This window comes from Tinamus guttatus, unplaced genomic scaffold, assembly GCF_059628265.1.
Source record: "Tinamus guttatus ecotype Peru unplaced genomic scaffold, ASM5962826v1 Tinamus_guttatus_pri_ptg000058l, whole genome shotgun sequence".
NCBI classification, from domain to species: domain Eukaryota; kingdom Metazoa; phylum Chordata; class Aves; order Tinamiformes; family Tinamidae; genus Tinamus; species Tinamus guttatus.
Genome location: NW_028288592.1, coordinates 5,080,673 through 5,100,851, shown reverse-complemented (window position 1 = coordinate 5,100,851; position 20,179 = coordinate 5,080,673). Strand labels below are relative to the sequence as shown.

Genomic DNA, 20,179 nt, shown 5'->3' with positions numbered 1-20,179 from the left:
TTCTTGAACAGTTCAACAAGTCTATTTCCTGACTGAGCCTTTCTGGGTGGAAAACCAACCCTTAGCTTGCTTGTTGTTAAGGTAAAAGAAGCCTGAGAGAGTCTGTGAGTATGACAGGTAATCCTGCAGATAGCAGAGTGCCTCTTTTTCTTATATCCAAAAAGAATAGTTTGAAGCCATTTAGCATTACAAGTATTTGTGCTGTTAATAAGTCTACAGCCAAGGTGGAAAACTAGGATAAAGGCCTGGCTGGCCTAATTGGTCTAGAAAAACGAGGATAAAGGCCTAGTCCTAGATATGGAGAAATGACTTAGAAAGCATAATGAATTCTGTCAATGTATAAGGATAGTAAATAACTGACAGATTCATATGGAGAAAGGCTGATAATCTGTTAGAATAATATATATATATATATATACATATATATATATATTTGTAGCAGAAAAAAGACCAGAGATACAAAATTCTGATTGTTGGTCAAAGAGAATAAATACTGGGCTAGAGAAGAATACCTAGGAGGGGAATATTGATGGAGAGAGTGGAGAGGGACAAGGAAAATTTCAGAATGGGCAAAGGGCAAATTCTCTCTTGAAACATATACTCAGAATTTAAGGAAAGGCCTGAGAACTCAGCTCAAACTGGACAGGTTGAGAAGAAAAAAAATTGTTAGCGGAGAAGAGTGGTGGAGCTGATTTAGGAGAAACTGAAACAATGGGATGTGGAAGTTGGAAATGAGCTGAAAGTAAGCAAAAAAGAGACAGACTGTTGTTAGAAAATAAGAAAATAAGAAAGAAATGGACCAGATAAGCAAAAGAGCAGCCTGAAAGACAGATAATTTGGTTAAGTTTCCTGTTCTCATAAGGATAGCATTGAGAAAAAAGTAAAAAAAAAAAGAAAAAAAAAAGAAAAAACAGGTTGGGAAAAGAAAGATGAGAGAGGCATCATGTGAAAAGATTGGTCAACAGGGAAGACAATGTAAAAGCAGAAAATTTGTAGTGAGTTTAGTAAAGGAAGCAGTGATTAAATGGAATGAAGATTTTGCATCTACAGGATTTACAAGGGAAAACTGTAAGGAGACAGCACATTAGGAATGTGAGAATTACAGAGGAAAAGAAAAGCTAATAATGTAGGCAGACATATATGATAAGTAAGCAAATGGAGAAGCAGCAGCCAATGGGGGGAAGAAAAAAAGGCAGAAAATAAGAGCGCCAGTAAATGTCATTGTTCTAATGCTTAATAAGAGGTTTGATAACAAAACAGTAAAAGTCAAACATTCTCATATGGTACCTTTTTGTGTGGGATGAGGGGGTCTTGGGAAACCGGATTGGGAGCTAGGCATAGGCATCTAGTGAACCTACAATATGTATGGAGAAGAGGATAATCTGCTTTATTGTTATTTTAAACAGAAGCAAGAAAGAAAACATTTTAAACTAGTGTCTACACCAGTTCCCAATAATAACTTAGCAACTACTGCATCTGCTAAAATATATGTAAGTTCGAGTCCCATATTTGGATTTTTTATTATGATTACTTGTTAGCATTTTTACGGATAATTCAGTAAACTGTTATTTACTCTGTATTATATAAAAAACTAAAATATCCTTTATCACTTTATATTTGCATATTCAAATTCCTTTTTAATATATCTTTCTCATTTTAAAATAGACTTTACATAAACTAAAATGTGACTTTGAATGAGTGCTATATCACACAAAAAAAGAGTAAAACATATTCCACTTATTGACAAATGTAATTATCTTTTACACTTAAATTAGTCCCATTCCTTACTCACGAAATTGATACTTAAAATATCAGCATAACGTATAATTTCAAGTAAATAGGAATCTTTTTTATTTATAATATATATATAAAATCCTTACTTTTAATCATTATTTCCTCGCATAATATCTTATTAAATACTAAAGTTATAATTGCCTGTTCAATTATTTCACTTCCCCACAGAATACTGAAACTTTCCTACATTTATCTGCTTAGTTATAGAACTGCATAGCATATTCAATTCAGGAAATTTAATGATTGTGGTTAAAGACACTACTAGCACAGCCATACTTTTATATACTGATGCAAATAGATAAGAGCATAGATAAACTTTTGAGGGGAATAACAAATTCCTAAGTATTTCCCTAGTAAATATGTCTTCTAGGAAAAAAAAATATGAGAAATATGGCATTAAATTCTATTTTATAGAACATATACTGTACTCTACGGAATAATTCTTCTACATTACAGCATATAACATTTTATTTACAGATACTGAAAAACAATCTAAGTACATAATTGAACTCTGAACAAAATGGAGGGATGTGACCTTTGTTGTCCCTGTGAAAACTGAAAAAAAGTTGGGAAAAATCCCAGTCTCGGCCATTGAATATAATATGTCTGCTAAACTCATTAATGAATTGATCTGTACTGAGCATATTTTATTCTAGGGCTCCTGGAATAAGCATTTCTTCCTCTGCAACTGTCTCTCCTCATTTCTGCAAGCCATATCTGCTTTGAGCACTGAAGTAAGAATACGGGGAATTATCTTTGCTTTTCTCTCAGGCCTCCCTTTCCTGGTACATGGGCCAGTGCAGAGGATGGACCAGAACGTGCACCAAAAGCAGGAGGGACGTGAGCTCAGTTCCACTGGGGAGACTGCAGGAGACAGACTGCGACGTGACACCAACCAGAAAAGGTGGGAAAGGTGGATAAGGGGGATGTCAACGGCGTGTGGGCTCCCAAACTGGTGGACAAGCGGCAGCAAGGGTCAGACAGAGATGGTGGCCGGGACACTGGGAATTGTTGGTAGTTGAGGAAACAACCAGGGTGGCATGAAACGGAGGCCAGAGGGAGGGCTTGAGGAATGGGCATCTAGGAATTACGAGGTTAGGAGGAAAAAAAAAATGAAGACAGAGAAGAGATTGAGAATGGGTGTTGACAAAAACTGGAACTGAAGCAAGGAAAACTCACCTAAGAGCAATCATCACAGAGAGACACAGCAGTAGCAGGAACGCACACTAACGGGAAAGTGGCAGGGACGCATGAAGGAAAGGGAGCTCTTGGGGAACCTCCAGGCCTGGAAGCAACCTGGCACTTGGCATTGCTCTTTGGTTAATAGCTATTTCTGAAACCCGTCCCCTTCAATATGGCTGATCCACAAAGGCAACAACCTTCTACTGTTGTATTTGTTCCGTAGCATTTGTTTCATGCAGGCTACACAGTTTTATGTGGTAGATATAAAAGTTACAAGTTGCTTTACGCAATGGTTAAACTGATTATATTAAACTAAGAAGCTTCTAAGTCTATTTTTCTTCCTTCTTTTTCTCCTCCCTAAAATCTGTTTTAATTGTATGTTAAGACTGCAAAGTAGAGACAGAAAATGACAGAATTAAGGTTGCCTTTGCAATGTGATCCAGTATCATGATCAACATATATTATTGTATAGTCTTTAATTAAAAAAATATGTTTGTCCGTTTGCTTGTTTGCTTTTCCTTGCATTTCCTTGGACAGATGAACAAGGGAAAATTCATTATTAATGGTAATGTTGCCTGTAAGACCTTGATTTCATTTGTTGCAGAAACCGTAATATCTAAAATGAGCATAAGTTTCAGAAGATAGTTAGAAAAAAAAGAATAATCATGGTTAAGAAACCTAAATGTTGTTCCCATGTAACATCGGATTGGGTTATTTAAAATATGTGCTTTAAAAATAATTAGTAATTATTTGCTGATGATATTATGAATATCCATCTTGGCATCTCAGCTCACAGTTGAAATTGAATTCAACAGGAACGGTGATCTGAATACGTACGTGCTAAAAACAAAGTAATCTGAAGTAGGAAATGGTCCTGATTACTTAAAAGTTAAACAACATATCCCCTTAATCTTTCTGTGACTCAGTTTCTCATCAACAGAACTGCTCCAAACTTGACTTTGCTGTATGAATGTTCTGAAGCGATTAATTAATCTTTACAAAGAGCTGAGATACTGCAGTAACTAGTGTAATAGGAAGGCTTCCAATGAAATTAGAAGTCTCTTTTCTCACCAGTGTTTTCGTAAGAAAAAAAAAAAAAGGCATGGGATAGCAAAAAATCACAACAAAATAACATAATGACTGGATTCTGACTATATGAATTCCACCAAACGGTGCTTTGCATAAGACACACATAGGAGAAAAACATGATTCTGGAACAAAAAAACACATCATGACACACACCCACTTCACAGGCAACTTTTAATCTGGCATAACCTATCTTCTGAGTTATTGACTTTGCAGAAATAACTTGCATTAAGTATGCTTGTGTGTATATACATGTGTGCTTCTCTTATACAAGGAATTTGTCTTGTATGCTCAATATATTAAAAACTCATTTTTTTATTTTGTTGTTATAGCCTCCTTGCGGCACTCTTTAGGAGTTAGAAAAAGTGATTAAATAACATACAGAAGATGTCAAATGATACCGTTAAGATGATTGACTTCAAAATGCAAAATAAAGGCAATTGAGAGTGATTACTGGAGCTAATCATTTTAAGCTTGCCTTTGAAAATTGTCCCTTCATTTACAATTGAAAACAAATGATATTTTTGCTGTTTAGTATTCATGTAGGTAGATTTAGCTTGTTGACTGGAGAAGATATTATAACATAAATGCTATCTTAAAATTTGTTCTTTACTATTATTTCAGTGTTTGCAATATATATATATTTAGATTCACGGGGGAAGTAATATGACTCTCTTTAGTATTTCATGTATAAATTTACTCAGCAGATTTGTTTTATTAAAATGTAAATAATGGGATATAGAACATTTGGTAAATGAAAAATCCAAGAAGGGAATAAACAGTTTATTTATTGTTCCTGTTTAAAGTAACCTCCTGAAGCATACTTTTCAATAACTGCCACTGAATATTAGCTAGGGAGTTCTCATCAGGCCTTGACTGTTATCCATTAGGTCTAGCTGTTTATATAGTAAAAAGTCTCAAAATGTTTTAAATATAACTTTAAAAACACTTACTCTAAATCTAACTGCACATATTTGCAAAAACTACATTCAACATGTCTAAGATTCAACCCAGCATTGCTTCAAATTAATTATTCTTCTTTAATTGCTTTGCATAAACAGAAATGACCTATTAATTTAAAGAAAATCTATCAGCACAGAATGTATTCTCTCTTATAAACAAGCAAGATGAACTTGACCTTGTTTGAACTTGTTTTGATGTGGCCCAGATGGTAGGCTACATGCTTGAATAGCAGTCTAAAGCTGAGGAAAAACTCATATAGCAAGATCTAGATTTATAGCCTTTTGCAAATTCCTACCTTGTATTGTCCTTTCAGCATCTGTTCTGCCCCCGCTGCGGTCAGCTTCTATCTCTGGGGTCAGAGAGTCTAGAAGCACAGAAAGGTAAGACTGACACATATTTCATTTGATTCTTATAGCCCTTTTTACAACCTGTTACTCCAATGCTGAATTACAATACAATCAACCTCTGTCAGTTTTTTTAATGTTGAACAATGACTGGAGGCCAGCGCAATTTTTTTTTGTTAGACTGGGAAGATTAATGAGCAATAGATTTTTCAGACTTAAAAGGGGCGGGGGGGTGGGGGGAGAAGAGAAAAAAAAATTGACTTCTCAAGCTAATAATATAAAATTGTACTAGTTTGGACATTGTAGTTAATTTATTTGCACATGATGTATACAGAGTTACAGAAAAACAAAGACAGAAAAGAGACTGTGTCGTCCCCTCTCTCTCCCCACCCCCCCGCCCCATCATGTTATAAATTATCAATATTGTAAACTGCTTTTGGCACTGAAATGAAAAGTTAATGACACAGAGGCAAAAAACTGACTTCTTACCATTTAGGACCCTGAGACTATCTGTTGAAGCTGCCTGTTTCAGCGTCTGCTCTGCTTGCTCCCGTCGCTTAGTCTCAAATTCAAGTGCTTCCTGCAATTTCCTCTTTGCCTTCTTTTCCTTCTTTAACCTTTTCTGAATTATTGCTGAGGGAAAAAAATAAAAATAAAATCAGTGTGTTCACATTTGGGCTTGAAACGCAGTTACACAATTCACTATCAAGACTTCTCAGAAAAGGACAGAGCTGTCTCAGTTCCTATAAATGGCTTAATTCTACAACACTGATTTAAAACATTTTCTATTTGCTGCAATCACTATGGGGTGATTTTTAACAGTTTCTGCACTATATAGTGCTATTGAAAACTGAATACTCAGCTGTAGAAATTTTTTTTTTTTGTCTTTTAGCAATGGAGATGAGGTCCAGAAGATCCTGGATGCGTCCGTTAGCTTGACTTTGGGTGCCCCTGTGATGCTGCTGTCCCAGAGGTCGGGAGTTTCTGGGAGAAACCCCAGTTTTGCTGCATCCCTCCCTCGCTCAGCGCAGTGTAGGCCGCTGTTTGCACGGCGCTGGCGCTCGCCTGCCTGCCGCTCCGCTCCCACAAGAGGGAGACCCGGCCTCTGCTGGGGCCCAGTGGCCGCCGGCTCGCCAAGACCGGCACGAAAGGGCATCGTGTGAGTGGTGTTTCTAAAGCAACTCCTTTTATTTCATTTTTTTCCCCTTATGTTATCTGTTTCTCCCAACGTGCAGCCATGGGAGTAAAACTTGCCTGTTCCTTACTTGAAGGGACAACTCACAGGTTATACCCTCGAAGGGGAAAGAAGGAAGGAATAGGAACAACCCCTTTCAATGAGAACAAAGCTGAGCCTCTAAAAATAAAGCACATGAAGCTTCACAGCAGCTTTTTCTTCCCCATTGCACCCCAGGCTTTCCTACAAGGCCCGTTCAGTGTTTTCAGGGATGCACACACACACTAGAATTAGGGGGCGTATATTTTCCATAAGTCGTCCCTGGATCCCTCTTCTTGAGAGCTTGTTCTGAGACTAACTGCAAAGGAGCTGCTGTTAACAAAACCACGATGGTGGCATCCTTCACAGAATCCAAATAAAACAACACTAACAAAACTTGTAAAGTGAATCATCGCCATTGTTACTATTTAATGCCTATTCTAAGAATGAACACTTTGGGGGTGACCTCGGATATTTTGTGTTTCTATGGAGAGCAGTCGAACATAAAATGAACATAAATACATACCCTGTAGTCAAAATAGTTGTCATTTACATCCAAAACACTAGAATTTTGGCTCTTTCTTGTATTTTCATGCTACCAACTATTTTGCACATTTACTAGCTTATACTGTGAAAGAACATGCATCTGTACAAAGGCTAAACTAAATACATTTTGAATCATTGCACGGTTTTAATGTTTTCATTGTAAGTACTTTGAAAGTGATTGCAATAAATGAGAAGGAAACATATGTTGCTTTCTGAATTAAAATGTCATCATGGCTGACACTTCGTAGATGTGACTACAGCCGTCAGAGCCAGAATTAGCAAGCCCTCACTGTGTAGCTGCTCACAGAAGACATATTATCCTACTTTCACTAGTTGATGAGACACATCCTACAGTCTTAGGAATCACTAATTGGAATATACACAGAGCAAGAGTGAAACAGTACAGTAAATAGGCAGCACTGTAGAAGATGCCGCAGCAGCAGCAAATTTAATATTCTCCGAAATGGCTAAAGTATTCAGATGATCTGCCACGAGGAAAAAGATATTTGACTTGTTTTAGGATGACAATAAACAGATAGAAATTGATATAGGCTGCCTGATGCTGGAGATCTGGAAAAGAGGTTTCATCTAATGGGATTTGACCTGTATGTCTATATGCCATAGTATTTAAGTGTATTTCAACTTTTCCTCAGAAAAGCTCTTAACTTAATAAGGCTCTGGTACACTCCTCTCAATTTGCGCGTGGTTGCATTAACACATGTGGAACATTCTTTAAAGTATGACAGTTGCTAAACTAATAATAGGTAAAGCCTCCTATGTATTTTTCTATCTTTAATTGAAAAAATGAATTCTCAATGTAATCATAATCTGGCTTTATTTTTTTTCTCTCTTATTTGGCTTTATCCATTTTAAAGAACAACCTATTATTTTTCTTTCTTTTGTATCCGCTAGCAGAGACAGTCATCCTCATTACATTTACTTTACTGCATACCACTATTAAGTGCTCAATTCCATTCCTCTTTGCTCTCTTTCACCAGCGCAATATCATCATTAGAGGAACACATGTGAAAAAGCAGGTAATGCACAGTGCTTAAAATAATCCTGGCAATTATTTCAGCACCCTGCATAAAGAAAGCTCTTCCTTGACTTACAAGGTTGAGTGAGATTCCGTTTGCCTAATTTTAGCTGTTCAAAACATATGTGTCTGGTCCAGCTCAGTCAACTATGCTTCCTTCAGGTCTAGCAGGGAGAAAAAGAATTTTTGACAATGGAATTGATTTCACTTACCTGGCAGAGCACAGGATGCAGGAATCTATCTTTACTGACTAGAAAGAGAACTTAAATCCTTGGCTTAACTTCTTAACTTCTAGGTGGTTCAACTTAACTTCTAGGTGGTTCAACTTAACTAAGGTCAAATGAGGCCCCACTCCTACCCTTTCTGCAGCGTGTATGGTTGCCTCAGTCTAAGAAGGAAGATATGATTGAGTTGTTGGGGGACAGAGAATTAGATGATGTCATGGGGAGTAAGTGAGCTCTGCTAGAGAACTATTTTAAAAGTGCAAGTAGTGCAATTACACTGAGCAAAATAGACAAGTTGTGCACAATGGAATGATTCATTGCACAGTTACAATAATTATTAATAGTAATTGCCTTTAATAATGTATTCTCCTAAGTTTAAAAAGGGAAATTAACAGTGTGACAGTCATAACTTTTAATGGGTCAAAGTATGAAATAGGATTACATATATCACTTAATTATTGAAAGAATATTGTTTAGACAAAGCTATAATGATACAGGCATTGAATCCCAATGTTCTCAGCTTGAGCACATACATGGGGATTCCTTACTTAGCTGTTTCACAGAAAATTAGACTGAGCAAGAAAATAATTGCAATTCTAGCTTTCCAGAAATATCTATCTCACCTATCAAGGTCTATGTTAAACAACTAGTGAACCCCAAAGGTTAACTGTCCCTTGGAAAGTAATTAGACACTACTAAAAGGCGACATGCACACATAGAAAAGTAGAACCATAAAGCAAGAAGTCAACATGCTTCTGACGGAAGGTCCTCATTCTAAATCTCATGAAGGTAGCACACGGAATTAGGCAGTTTGTATAAATTCCTGCATTGTTGTTGATCTGGCTATAAAATAAGAGGAAGAGTTTTGATCAAAATCTGGTCTTTGACTAAAATGAGGCTTCCTAAGTAAATAGATTAAAAAGATGCGATGTCTGCTTAAGTGTCTGCAAGTTACCTCTGTTCTTCTGCTCCACAGCCAACTGCTTTTCAAGTGTTTCTCTCAGTTCTCGTTCCCTGAACAGCTCCATTTTCAGCTCTGTCTTTTCCAGTTGGACCTGCTTCTCTTGAGCTCTGGCATTGTCTATAGCAACCTTTAGTAGACCCTGTTTAAAGATAAAATTAGATATTGTAATTTTTGAAAAATGTCAGAACAACTGACATAATAACAATGTCTGGTGCTTTTTCCTTCATTAGTCATATGGTATTTCACAAATAATCCTGCTACCAGTTTATAACATGCCAGTTATCATCAGCAACTTCTTACTGGAATGAACTTCAGCAAACGGAGAAAATTTCTAAAAAGGCACGGAGACCTTTTTTCCAAAGAAGGTCTCCAAAGAAGACTCAAGGTGGCCACTGACTATGCAAAGAGATAAAACCAGATTTAAAAATAGGTTTATTATTTACAAGAGATAAAAGTGCAAGACACAAGTCTACACTAGGTACTTGTCTGTGATCAAAGTAAAAAAAAAAAACGTCTCACTGAAAAAGTATTGGCACTCTTAGTGTTTATCATCCATAGAAAGACAAATTCAATTGCTACTGCAACCCAAGCCAATAGAAATTAGCAAAGGGATTTATTTAAGTGGGGGTCTTTTAAATCTTTGCCATTTTACTCATTGTTTTTGTTAATTATTATTATTTTTAAACAATATTCCCTATAATTTCATAGTAAGATTTCTTTACTAGGATGCCAAGCAGAGTGCACAGAGCAGGAATTTATCTGAAATGCAATCATCTCTGCAACCTCTGCAATCATCTTTCTTCACCTGGGACTGGTGAAATTAACTTTGGTGCTGTTGTATCAGTACCTAATGCTTCATCTTACTTTTTTTTTTCCATCAAGTTTTTCTTTCTTTTTTTTTTTTTTTTTTTTGAGAATTCCTTCTTTTGTTGAGGGAACAGAAGGATCTCAGCACATCCAATAGCTAGCAACACTGAGACAGGGTATGCAAACAAGAAGAAATGGCATGGAAAGAAAGGAATATGGAAAGTGGAAAGATTTCCTTTCCCCTATAGCGGCAGCCTGGATATCAGGCTCTTGAGATTTTAGCTAAATCTCTCATTGAAACTATCATACTATAGGTAGGTAATTAAGTATGGAGCATGGATAGGAACCTGAGTCTTTTATATCCTAGGCAAGTTTCCTGACAACTTAGCTGTTGAGATAATTTGATCCAATGGAGATTTAATTACTGATATAAAACAAAACAACGTGAACAGAGAGACAGAAAAACATTCCTCAATGGCAATGCCAGGGGAGGAGTCAGCTAACAAGGTAAGACGTTCATGATCAAGACCCTGTTTTAAAATAAGCATACGAAGGCCCTAAAATCTTGTCCTCCAGCTCCCAAATGAGCTCCCTCTCAGTTCAGGCAAGGTTCCTAACTCAGATCCTGGGTTGCACATCTGTACTTTTTTTCCATTAGAACTCTTTAAAGCATTCCTTAAAGGAACAAAAAAATACATTAAACATCACGATATTTGAAAAATAGACAAAAATATATTTTTCATGAGTGTTACTCTGTACATTTCCTCTCCTAGTTTTCTCAATGTCAATTCCCGCTTTGAAATTTGTGTCCTTCAAGGCCCTTTTAAAAGTCTAGCTGTTTTCAGAGCCTATTATTTTCAGTATTCCTCTTTCTCATTCTTAACTAAATTGCTGCCTGAAGTGCTGCCTAATTCAGAGCTTACTGCTTTGCAGGTCTATTACCCTCCAAACCATTAAATTCCATAGGAGTTGAAAGAGCTCAACACCTCAGACTGCAAGGCCTAGATGGTGACTTAAAATGCTATACACAATAAGTATGATATTTATGTTCATGAGTATGGAATCACATTCAAAAATATCAACCTCTGCATAACAAATTTGATTACAAATACACTTATGATTCTAGCAGGCTTTCAATAAATAACTGAAAGTTGTTCTAAAATATCTAAAACACAGAAGTATTTTGTCTTGAATTTTAAACTTGAGTGATTCCTAAAAAGTTGATCTGTAGGAATTGCTTACCAATACCTGACTTACTTTGGCTTATGCAAAATGCCTGAACTTTAAAATACTACAATTTCCTCCAATGTGTCACATACTAGAACATGTGATTCATGCAGCTAAAGTGAGAAAACTATATGAACAATCATGGTTTTATGCAAAATAAATTGTCAAATAATTTTAAAGCTGCAAACTCCTTCCCCCCAAATTCTGACAATCCATCTCGTTTAACAATAAAATCGAGCTGCTAAGGCAACTGCCATCTTTACTCAATTCAACTACATTCATATACATGTTTCTTCTTCATCAGGAACAAACAATTAGTAACAAATGAAAGAGATCATTACATCAAGTGCCCTTTTAGATCACCCCAATTAAAACTTTAGTTTAGCTGTATTTTAATTCTAAGATACCAAATTCTAATTTTCTGCTCTGATTGCTCTTGTTGACTTATCTTTGAAAGATGTACTCTCAGTGCAAAGCCTAGAGATTATTTAGCAAGATGCCAATGTTGGCACCACTTAATGTGTTGATTGGTTGTATTATCAGTAGCAGTTTAAAATGAATTACTATTAAACTATTATTGTCCTTGGCTGACAAAACACAATATTTTGGTGTTCTTTAAATATGAAACAATCACTATGAATAAACATGGCAAATAATGCTACAGTTTAACACCGATGTGTGTAATTTTATAATAAGAATTACTACAAAATACGAAGCTCCTAAAAGCATATTATATTTTCTATTGGATTTCTGTACCATGCTTCCTCCCTCAACCTTTCCTTTTTTATACTTGCTTCTAACATAGCTAATGGTAATACATTACCTATTGCTGCTGATTATGTCTGAAAAATATTAGCTTTTTGGAGCCAAGATCCACTAGGGACTACTTATAAGCTACACAAAATTAAGTTTCATTTTTAGAAGTTAAATCAGTGCACATCAGTAGGCGTCCAATGTGAAAAAAACCTGCACTAGAGCCAAACTGATGCATATGCAAAAGTGCTGTTGCTGCCAGTGACAACTCTAATGCAAAAACACTGGGAATATTCAGTATCTCCGTGTATTCGGTGCAGAAGCAAGTGAGAAAATCAACGAAAAAGTACAACATCTAACAATCATCAGTGCCCTTTGGAACAGGGCTAGCAATCTCAGACTTGTATGTAATTCTATTAATTCTCCCAGTGGATCATCTGTAAAGATTATACAAAATACAGTATGTCCAACTCGTATTTGCTATGGCTAATCCTCTAACCTGATATTAAATCAATATGCTGCCAATGACAATGGGAAGCGCAGTACAACTCACAACATTAACAAAAAGAAAATATTTCCCTTTGGGGAAGGTCAGATGTTACAGAGGCTGGATAATGATAATTGTAGTGAACATGCTCAGGTTCCAGATTTGGTTTCAATACAGTATGGCTCTATCTGGAGCCAGGTTTTACACATGGCATGCCATTTTTTGCCTGTATGTCACTGTTAATAAAATTTCTTGATTTCAGCATAATGTAAAAAGTTGACATTTCTCCCCTTGAGATTTGTAGACCACTGTGATATGGTTTGTTTATTTTAATGTACTTGTTTTCATATTTTCCACTGATAAATTCTTCAGAAATGCACCCCTCCCCCCCAAAAAAAAAAAATGTCAGGTTGATGTTTCATCCTACTCACTGACTACTATAACTCTCCCATGTATCACAAAATACCACCTTGTTAGGGCAGTCTGCTGATCCTTTAGAATTTAAGCATATATTAGGGTTCATCTCAGTTTTATTAAAACAAATATATATGGACAATATGTTGCCTATTTTGAAAGGGGAAAAGCAATCCAAAAGGTACTTAGAAGTCTTTTCTGTCTATGTGGTTACACTGACATGTTCCACGTAATACACTTTAGCTCAATATGTCCTTATACATGACACAGGAACGGCCCTGTGAATTAGCCTGGAGGTCTCCAGCAGTCCAGGACCTGCTGCCATCAGTGGCCAACACGGGGTGAGCAAGGAGAAAGGCAAAAGCGGGAGAGCAAGTGGAGAAACCTTCCCAAGCAAACCTCCCAGCTTGCAGAGAACTTGCAGAGAACTGTAGCATTTAATATTTCTGGTGAAAATATATTCAAGTAATATTATCCAATGTTGCAATATTTTTCTCTTACGTGTTTAGCCGTGGATGGTAACAGTGCAGGAGATGCACTACAATAAAGCCAGTTGTTTGCTTTTTTTTCTTAGAGGAATTAAATTCATAATCATGCATTTCCTTTACTAAAATCAATTGCAACTTCACATACCTCTTTAAAGAGTACTTTGGAACAAGGTTATGTCAGTAGAATGATGGAAAAGAATATTTTCCTGATAGAAAAATATAGCTACCGGGAGCAGGTAATTCATCCCTTAGATATTAATGGAAGTTCAGCTCAGGGACAGTTCAGACTCAGAGTCTAAAACCTTAAAATAACATTACTATTACTGAGAATATTGCAGTATCACAAAAGACTACGGCTATAACATACTTTGGTATAATTGGGCTGTGACTCTAAAAAGGTGAACTTCTGTGAGAGGGACAGAAACATTCTTAGCCTTCTCACTAGCACCCACACAGCATTTTGCCGTGACCCACCTTCCATCTCCTTTCGTGCAGCTGCACATAGACTCCCAGCATTTAATCTGGAAGAAATCAGCAAATGCACATGGAGAAGGAAGAGACATATCACTTAATTTAACTCCCCAGGGAAATTTATTTTCTATCCCATTTAGTTGCTTAGATATACATCTGAATATGAAAATACGTCCTCTGGTTTATTTATTTTATGTGTGTATTTAATTATATTTTGTTACGTTTTCTTATTTGCTTTTCAGCAATCCCCTGCCAGAATTAAACCCCAGTTGTTCTGGATACTGTGTAGTTATTATCTCCTCTGCAAAGGTACAAATAATTGAAATCATTTTACTTTTGTTTCAGTGCATATTTATGGAGGAGTAAGAAAATAATATATATTTGATTTTAAAAAGGAAATCAACCAAACTGGCAGATATTGAAAAAAGACATAGTAAATAGACCTGCCCTACACTTGCCTAAAATTATGGTTTAAAGATTATAACCATGTATGTATGCATTCTGCCGTATACGGAAGACACAGACTAGTTGTGCTCAGGGGCCAATTCAAAGGATGACTCAAGTTTTCTCAAACAGAAGTGGGTGGATTTATGCACCAAGGCCAAGTGACAGTCATTGCCTAAACACTTCTGCACCTGCAAGACTTTTCATACCTTTTGGTTTCAGTTACCTAGAGTGTCTACACAGTTTTTACTCACTCAGAAAGCATTGTGCCGTTGCCTGGTGTTGCCCTCCAGACTCTGACGAAATTCGAAGTCAGAGCTCCCACTGTGCAGAGACTTCCCTAGACCATCTTGTGTTTCAAAAGCACTTTTGTAGCAGAGGTAGGGGGATGGACAGGAGGTCAGATGATTTTATATATACATATATATATATATATATATATGAAAAGATAATTTCATTTCTGGTAACCTCTATCCTTAATGCTGGTGAAGCTGAAGCAACAGAATGCTGAAGGGCGGTTACTGGTTCACCTCTCCTTTGAATCCAGCTCTTGTAATGATACCAATGGACAGAAGGAGCGTAAAAATGAATTTACACATTGACAAGAGTGACTAGGCTCATGTAGGATAGGCATGACAAGTGTTGGGTAGCAGTTACTTCCTAACAATGTCCTAAATAATGCTGCGAGCAGGGGCTCTGTCACGGCATTTCCCTTTTCCACAAAATCTGTTAAGAAATCTGAACTTCTAGTCAGATTCTTAAAACTTAGTTCTGAAAGCAGCAATATCCAAGGACCTAACTCTGTTGTGAGAATGGAGTAGCCCCCTTTCAGTAAAACTAATGATGAATATGGAAACTGTTTTTTAAATGGCACTTATTAGAGTAACTGGCACTATTGTGGACAGGTTTAATAGACCGTTGTTTTAAAACAAATGCGTAGCTTTTTCTGCAAAGCTGGGAAAATTAATCTAATTACACTTTTAATAATTTTAAAATGATTATCTACTGCAATCCTGATTGATAGACATGTAGCATTCGGGAGCAGAGAGAGGGGGAAGATGTCTTGATTGTACGTAAAAAGATTCCTAGTGTTCTGTGGAAACCATATAGTGAGACGTGGCAACATACTGAAAACATCCAATAGAATTTATGATTTATGTTCCACTTATTGACCCTGATAGGCGATTTTCAAAGTAAGAAGTGGTAAGTAGAATACCACAATTATAAAAGGCATAAAGAAGTCTTTGGTTTCTTTATGCTGTTGCCTTCTATTTTAGCAGTTCACCATGGCTAAGATTAGTTTTTTTTTTAAAAAAAGTAAAACTCAGTGACTGAATTTCACATTCACATTTTCTGTAAAATAAAACTGAATGCGTTCTTGGCAAATTAATCCTGGTCATTTATCCTGAAGTAGTGCTGCACTCTCATATTCAATCACAAGATTAGCTAACCTGTTGATGCTGAATGCTTTGCTCATTAGGTTGCTGTCTAGAGACATTGAGCGCACACATTTGTCAAAAAAATTACTAAGAACTCTCCTATACATGCATGCACAGCTGAAACATTACTAACCATTTCTTCCTTCGGAAAAAAAATATATTCTTTACAGATCATGGTGGATCTATTAGAGGTATGTTAACTATTACAGTAGTACCATGTTCTTTGATTTAAATATTTAAGATCCAAAATTTTAGAACCATCGAAAGCTAGCACAAATAAGATCAGTTGAATATAACAACAATTAATTCTTAAACAGCAGTATTTTTCATTATTATATTTTGAAACATCAATAAGGAGTAGATCATTTATGTTTCAGTAAACAAGCCTGACATCCCATAAACCTTTTTAATATAATTTAAAAAAGCAAAGTGAGCAGAATTTGGCCCTACTTTGTTGTTTGTCTTTGATGAATTCATTTTATTTAATTTTCAGGAACTAGTAGAAAAAAATATTGTGAAAAATATACTAGAGATTAATAGTTACAGAGCCAAGGCATGTCTTCAGTGAGTAAAACATGGCTGCAGTACCTCCCGCACTATTATTTTGCTTCTGCATGCAACATATAATCATATTGTTGCAGAAATTGCATCTGGAGAACACCTGATCACTGAATTTGTGAGCAGAAACATTCTTTAATCTAAAACACTAATATCATGGCTCCAATCTATATGGATGTGTATACCTTGAATGATATTTGAATCAGGCTGTACTGTAGACATCCTGACTACCAAATAGGAAATCTGCAGAAAATTTGGTAATACCCTTTGAAGTCTTTTCTTTGAAGACAGTACTTTAAGTGAAATGAGCTTGTTTCTAAAAGAAATGATCTTTGTGAATGTTTTCATGAGACACACATTTCAAACAGCTTTAAGCATCATTTCCACCTTATCACACCTTTAATTTAAAATGACTATTTATGAAATAAATGTTTCTCTGTTTCTCAGTTTCTCATTTCAGTAAGAAATGTTTCTTACTGTTTAAGTTCACCTCATTTACTAAGCAGAGAAACATTTCATTAGCCTGTAATAAAAACAGCATTTAAGACAAATGTTAAACACACCAGTTTCACTTTCATTGAATTCTCTGCTGTGGTTTATTATACAATTTCTATGTTTATGTACTGTATCTGACAGTTTCTAAATTCATTCGTTTGTTGTGGTTCCTTTGAAATCTAAATTACTATAAAGTTTCACTAAATTAGTTGATTCAAATAATCTTATGAACTGATTAAGCTGGAATGGTCGTTTTAATTTAGACAAATCTGCAACTGGCTTGTCTCCATCCCTTTAAGCTGATCTACTGCAAGGCCTACCTGGATGTTAGTCAGAAGGGTCTCTATGGAGGACAATCCATCAGGGAATAGAAAAGGAGATGGAAAACCTGGAGGTAGTGGCTGCCCATGCCCGGTTAGAGAAAGTTTTTCAAGGCTGTCTCTTGCGGTTGGTGTGGAGAGCGGGGTCTCATCTGTATGTGATTGAAACAAAAATATAGAACAAGTTACGCTTGTCTGTTTTTATTAGACCTCAGTAATGGCTTCCCTAGTGGTTTCCAGAACATTTATTGCAAATTGGTTCCTGCTATCAGGAGAAAATGCTTTCTGCTGAATTTTCTTTAATGAAAAAGCTGTGGAGATACAACAAGATAACATTAATGAGTAACTTTATAAGCCTTTTAAATGCAGTCTCTAATGAGACTGAGTTTACAGTGCCATACAATCTTTTTAAAACAAATATTATCTCACATATACTTGTGATAATATATTCAGGCTGACTTTATGGGCACCTTCCCAATTATCTCATTTTCGTTTGTATTCTATGTGGATTGACAATAGAATATTTTCTAGCACAACATATATTTTGTATACGAGAAGTATTTGAATACGAGGCTTCCCATACAATTAACCCTTCCCCCACATAACGGCTTCATTCACATCTCAGGAGATTCTAGAACACAGGGAAAAAAATACTCATCTTGGGTGCATTTTTTAATCAAGAAAGTATACCTGATTCCCACAGCTGGAACACGCTCTGAACAATAAATGAAATTAACAGCACAGCTACAATCCCTGCCTCATTTTTTTTTTTTAAGCGCGGACATCTTTTAACAATTAGTGCTAAACACCTCCGTGGAATCGCTGTAACCATCAGATCTGATCAGTTGTGACATCACGACGAGAAAAACTCCCACAGCTAGAAGAGTTGTAAGATTAAAGTTTCACAGATAATCTCTGAATGGATTAGAAAAGCTAGTGCAGCAAAAGACAATTAACAGAGACTTCAAAATTCTTTTTCTTTTTTAACTTTTCGAAATAATTTTAGACTGGTATTGATATGATACAGAAATTTAGGTCAATTTCTTTGCACCAGATATTAATCGGAATTCATCAAGAGCAGAAATATCTACATGTGCGCAGAGATACAGATATCTATATATACTCTTCTAAGGGCTCCCTCCTTAATGCACACATATTGATGGATCTCACTACAGTACAAGGGCAGCAGACCATATTCCTGGTTCTAGGCAGACCTCTGCACAGCTAATTTGAATACAGAAGAGTTTGTCAGACTTGTTCTTTTTCACTTGGACTTTGAACATCATAAAGATCCACATGTAGGTTTTGAGGTATTTTAATTTCTTTTTCTTTCTCCCAGTCTTTTATTTAACTATCGTTTCAATAGAGTAAATGGTTATACTTTATCCTAGAATTTTCATCAGGAACTGTATTACATAACTGCTCTGAGACTAGTTTCTGAGGAGAATTCTCCTATTAGGGCACCATATTTTCTTATATGAGCCTAGTCTGGGAAAAATAACATTGAAATCCACTCCGACAAAGGGTAAAACTTTAGGCTTTGATTGCCCCAGGGAAGAACAGAGAACTATAATTCCCAGCTCACTCCAACAGACGTCCTCCCCACTACTTGAAAAGGAAGCAATCTCTGCAATTCTTTTTAGGTGCAGATGCCCCCACCTCTGTGTCGTCAGTTGTGCTCACCAGAACTAGCACTGCTAGGATAAAAGCCTCATGCATCATGTCCCTACACATCCTTCTCCTTGTGTATTTACAGAAGAAAAAAAAAAGAAAAAGAAAGGCATTTGGACAACCTTTCCTAGGCTGGTTGCCTTTGCTTCAACCTACAGTCAATATAGAGAAATCAACACCAGTTTAAGGCACTGACTCTTCAGAATTATTACAGGAGAATACTGCAGGAGGAGACAAATCTCTATAGAAGTGCCTGTTCTTCTCCATTGACTGCAAGAAGAGCCTAAGCAGACTAGTACAAATGCATTTTATGAGATCAAGCTGACCATGGAAGCTGTTCTTCCTACTTCATCATGGCTCAGGATGTGAGTAGCCTATACAAGAAGCCAGACGGCATTTTCTGTCCCCTCATTTTTGCTTACGATATGTGGAACAATTATTACTTTCTCATAATATCATCATTCAAAAGCTTACTGAGGTAAGCTCTGTGAAATGGACTGGTGTTGATCAAGGAAAGCTTCAATCTGCTCAGATTCATAAAGGATTTTTTCAGCTATATTTTATCTAATTTTCCAATCATGTCAAAATTGCTGAGAAAAAAAAAAGGCAGTGGATCATGGAATTGTTTTACTCACTCTACACAGAATCAAATCAGACTCTGCAACCCTGCTCTGTGGGTACACCCTCTCTCCTCATCTCTCCCCAGGAACACAGCAATCCTTGCAGTCATTTTGTAGTTACGTACTAAGATTTGGGCCTAAATATGCATTGTTTCTTCCCAACTTTTAAAATACGCTTGAAATATTCACCACTTCTTCATTAGAAAAATAAATTAGGTATTCCTGGGTATTGCATACTAGCTCATTGCTCTCAGATCATCCTGCTAGTTTATCTTCTGAAATCCTGTTTTAGTGTGAAAGATACTTTTTTTTCCAAACAGTTGTCAGAATTTAAATAGTTTCATTAATCAAAACAAATGAACAAAACAAAACAACAAAATGTTTAGATAATAGTTTGATAAACACTGCACAATATTATTGCATAGCTGGAAACTTTGAGTTGCAAACTTAGCTTTCCTAAATGACTCCTTCTTTCCTCTAGAGAAAAAATTGCAAAACCACTTCATTACTTCTTTCCTCCTTATTTTCATTACAAAAATATGCCTTGTGAATAAACAAACATTTGCATATTTATATTTCATAATCAGTTCGCTGAATTTTTGACTCAATTTTCTTAATATGAGCAGTCCTACT

General features: G+C 36.2%; 1 protein-coding gene across 4 annotated transcripts in view; it reads right to left on the bottom strand.

Annotated features, from left to right (window-relative positions):
- DACH1 (dachshund family transcription factor 1) overlaps positions 1 to 20,179 on the bottom strand; it is a 346,806-nt gene that overhangs the window by 29,766 nt on the left and 296,861 nt on the right. For 2 of the 4 annotated variants that reach the window (XM_088540288.1, XM_088540289.1), the window contains exons 7-11: positions 17,256 to 17,407; positions 9,344 to 9,491; positions 5,859 to 6,002; positions 5,321 to 5,389; positions 1,288 to 1,354 (exon numbers count right to left, since the gene is read on the bottom strand). In XM_088540288.1, coding sequence (XP_088396414.1) covers positions 1,332 to 1,354; positions 5,321 to 5,389; positions 5,859 to 6,002; positions 9,344 to 9,491; positions 17,256 to 17,407 — 536 coding nt within the window. In that variant the 3' untranslated portion in view covers positions 1,288 to 1,331. The remainder of the gene's footprint in view (positions 1 to 1,287; positions 1,355 to 5,320; positions 5,390 to 5,858; positions 6,003 to 9,343; positions 9,492 to 17,255; positions 17,408 to 20,179) is intronic. The other 2 variants (XM_088540286.1, XM_088540287.1) reach the window with 1 other exon arrangement.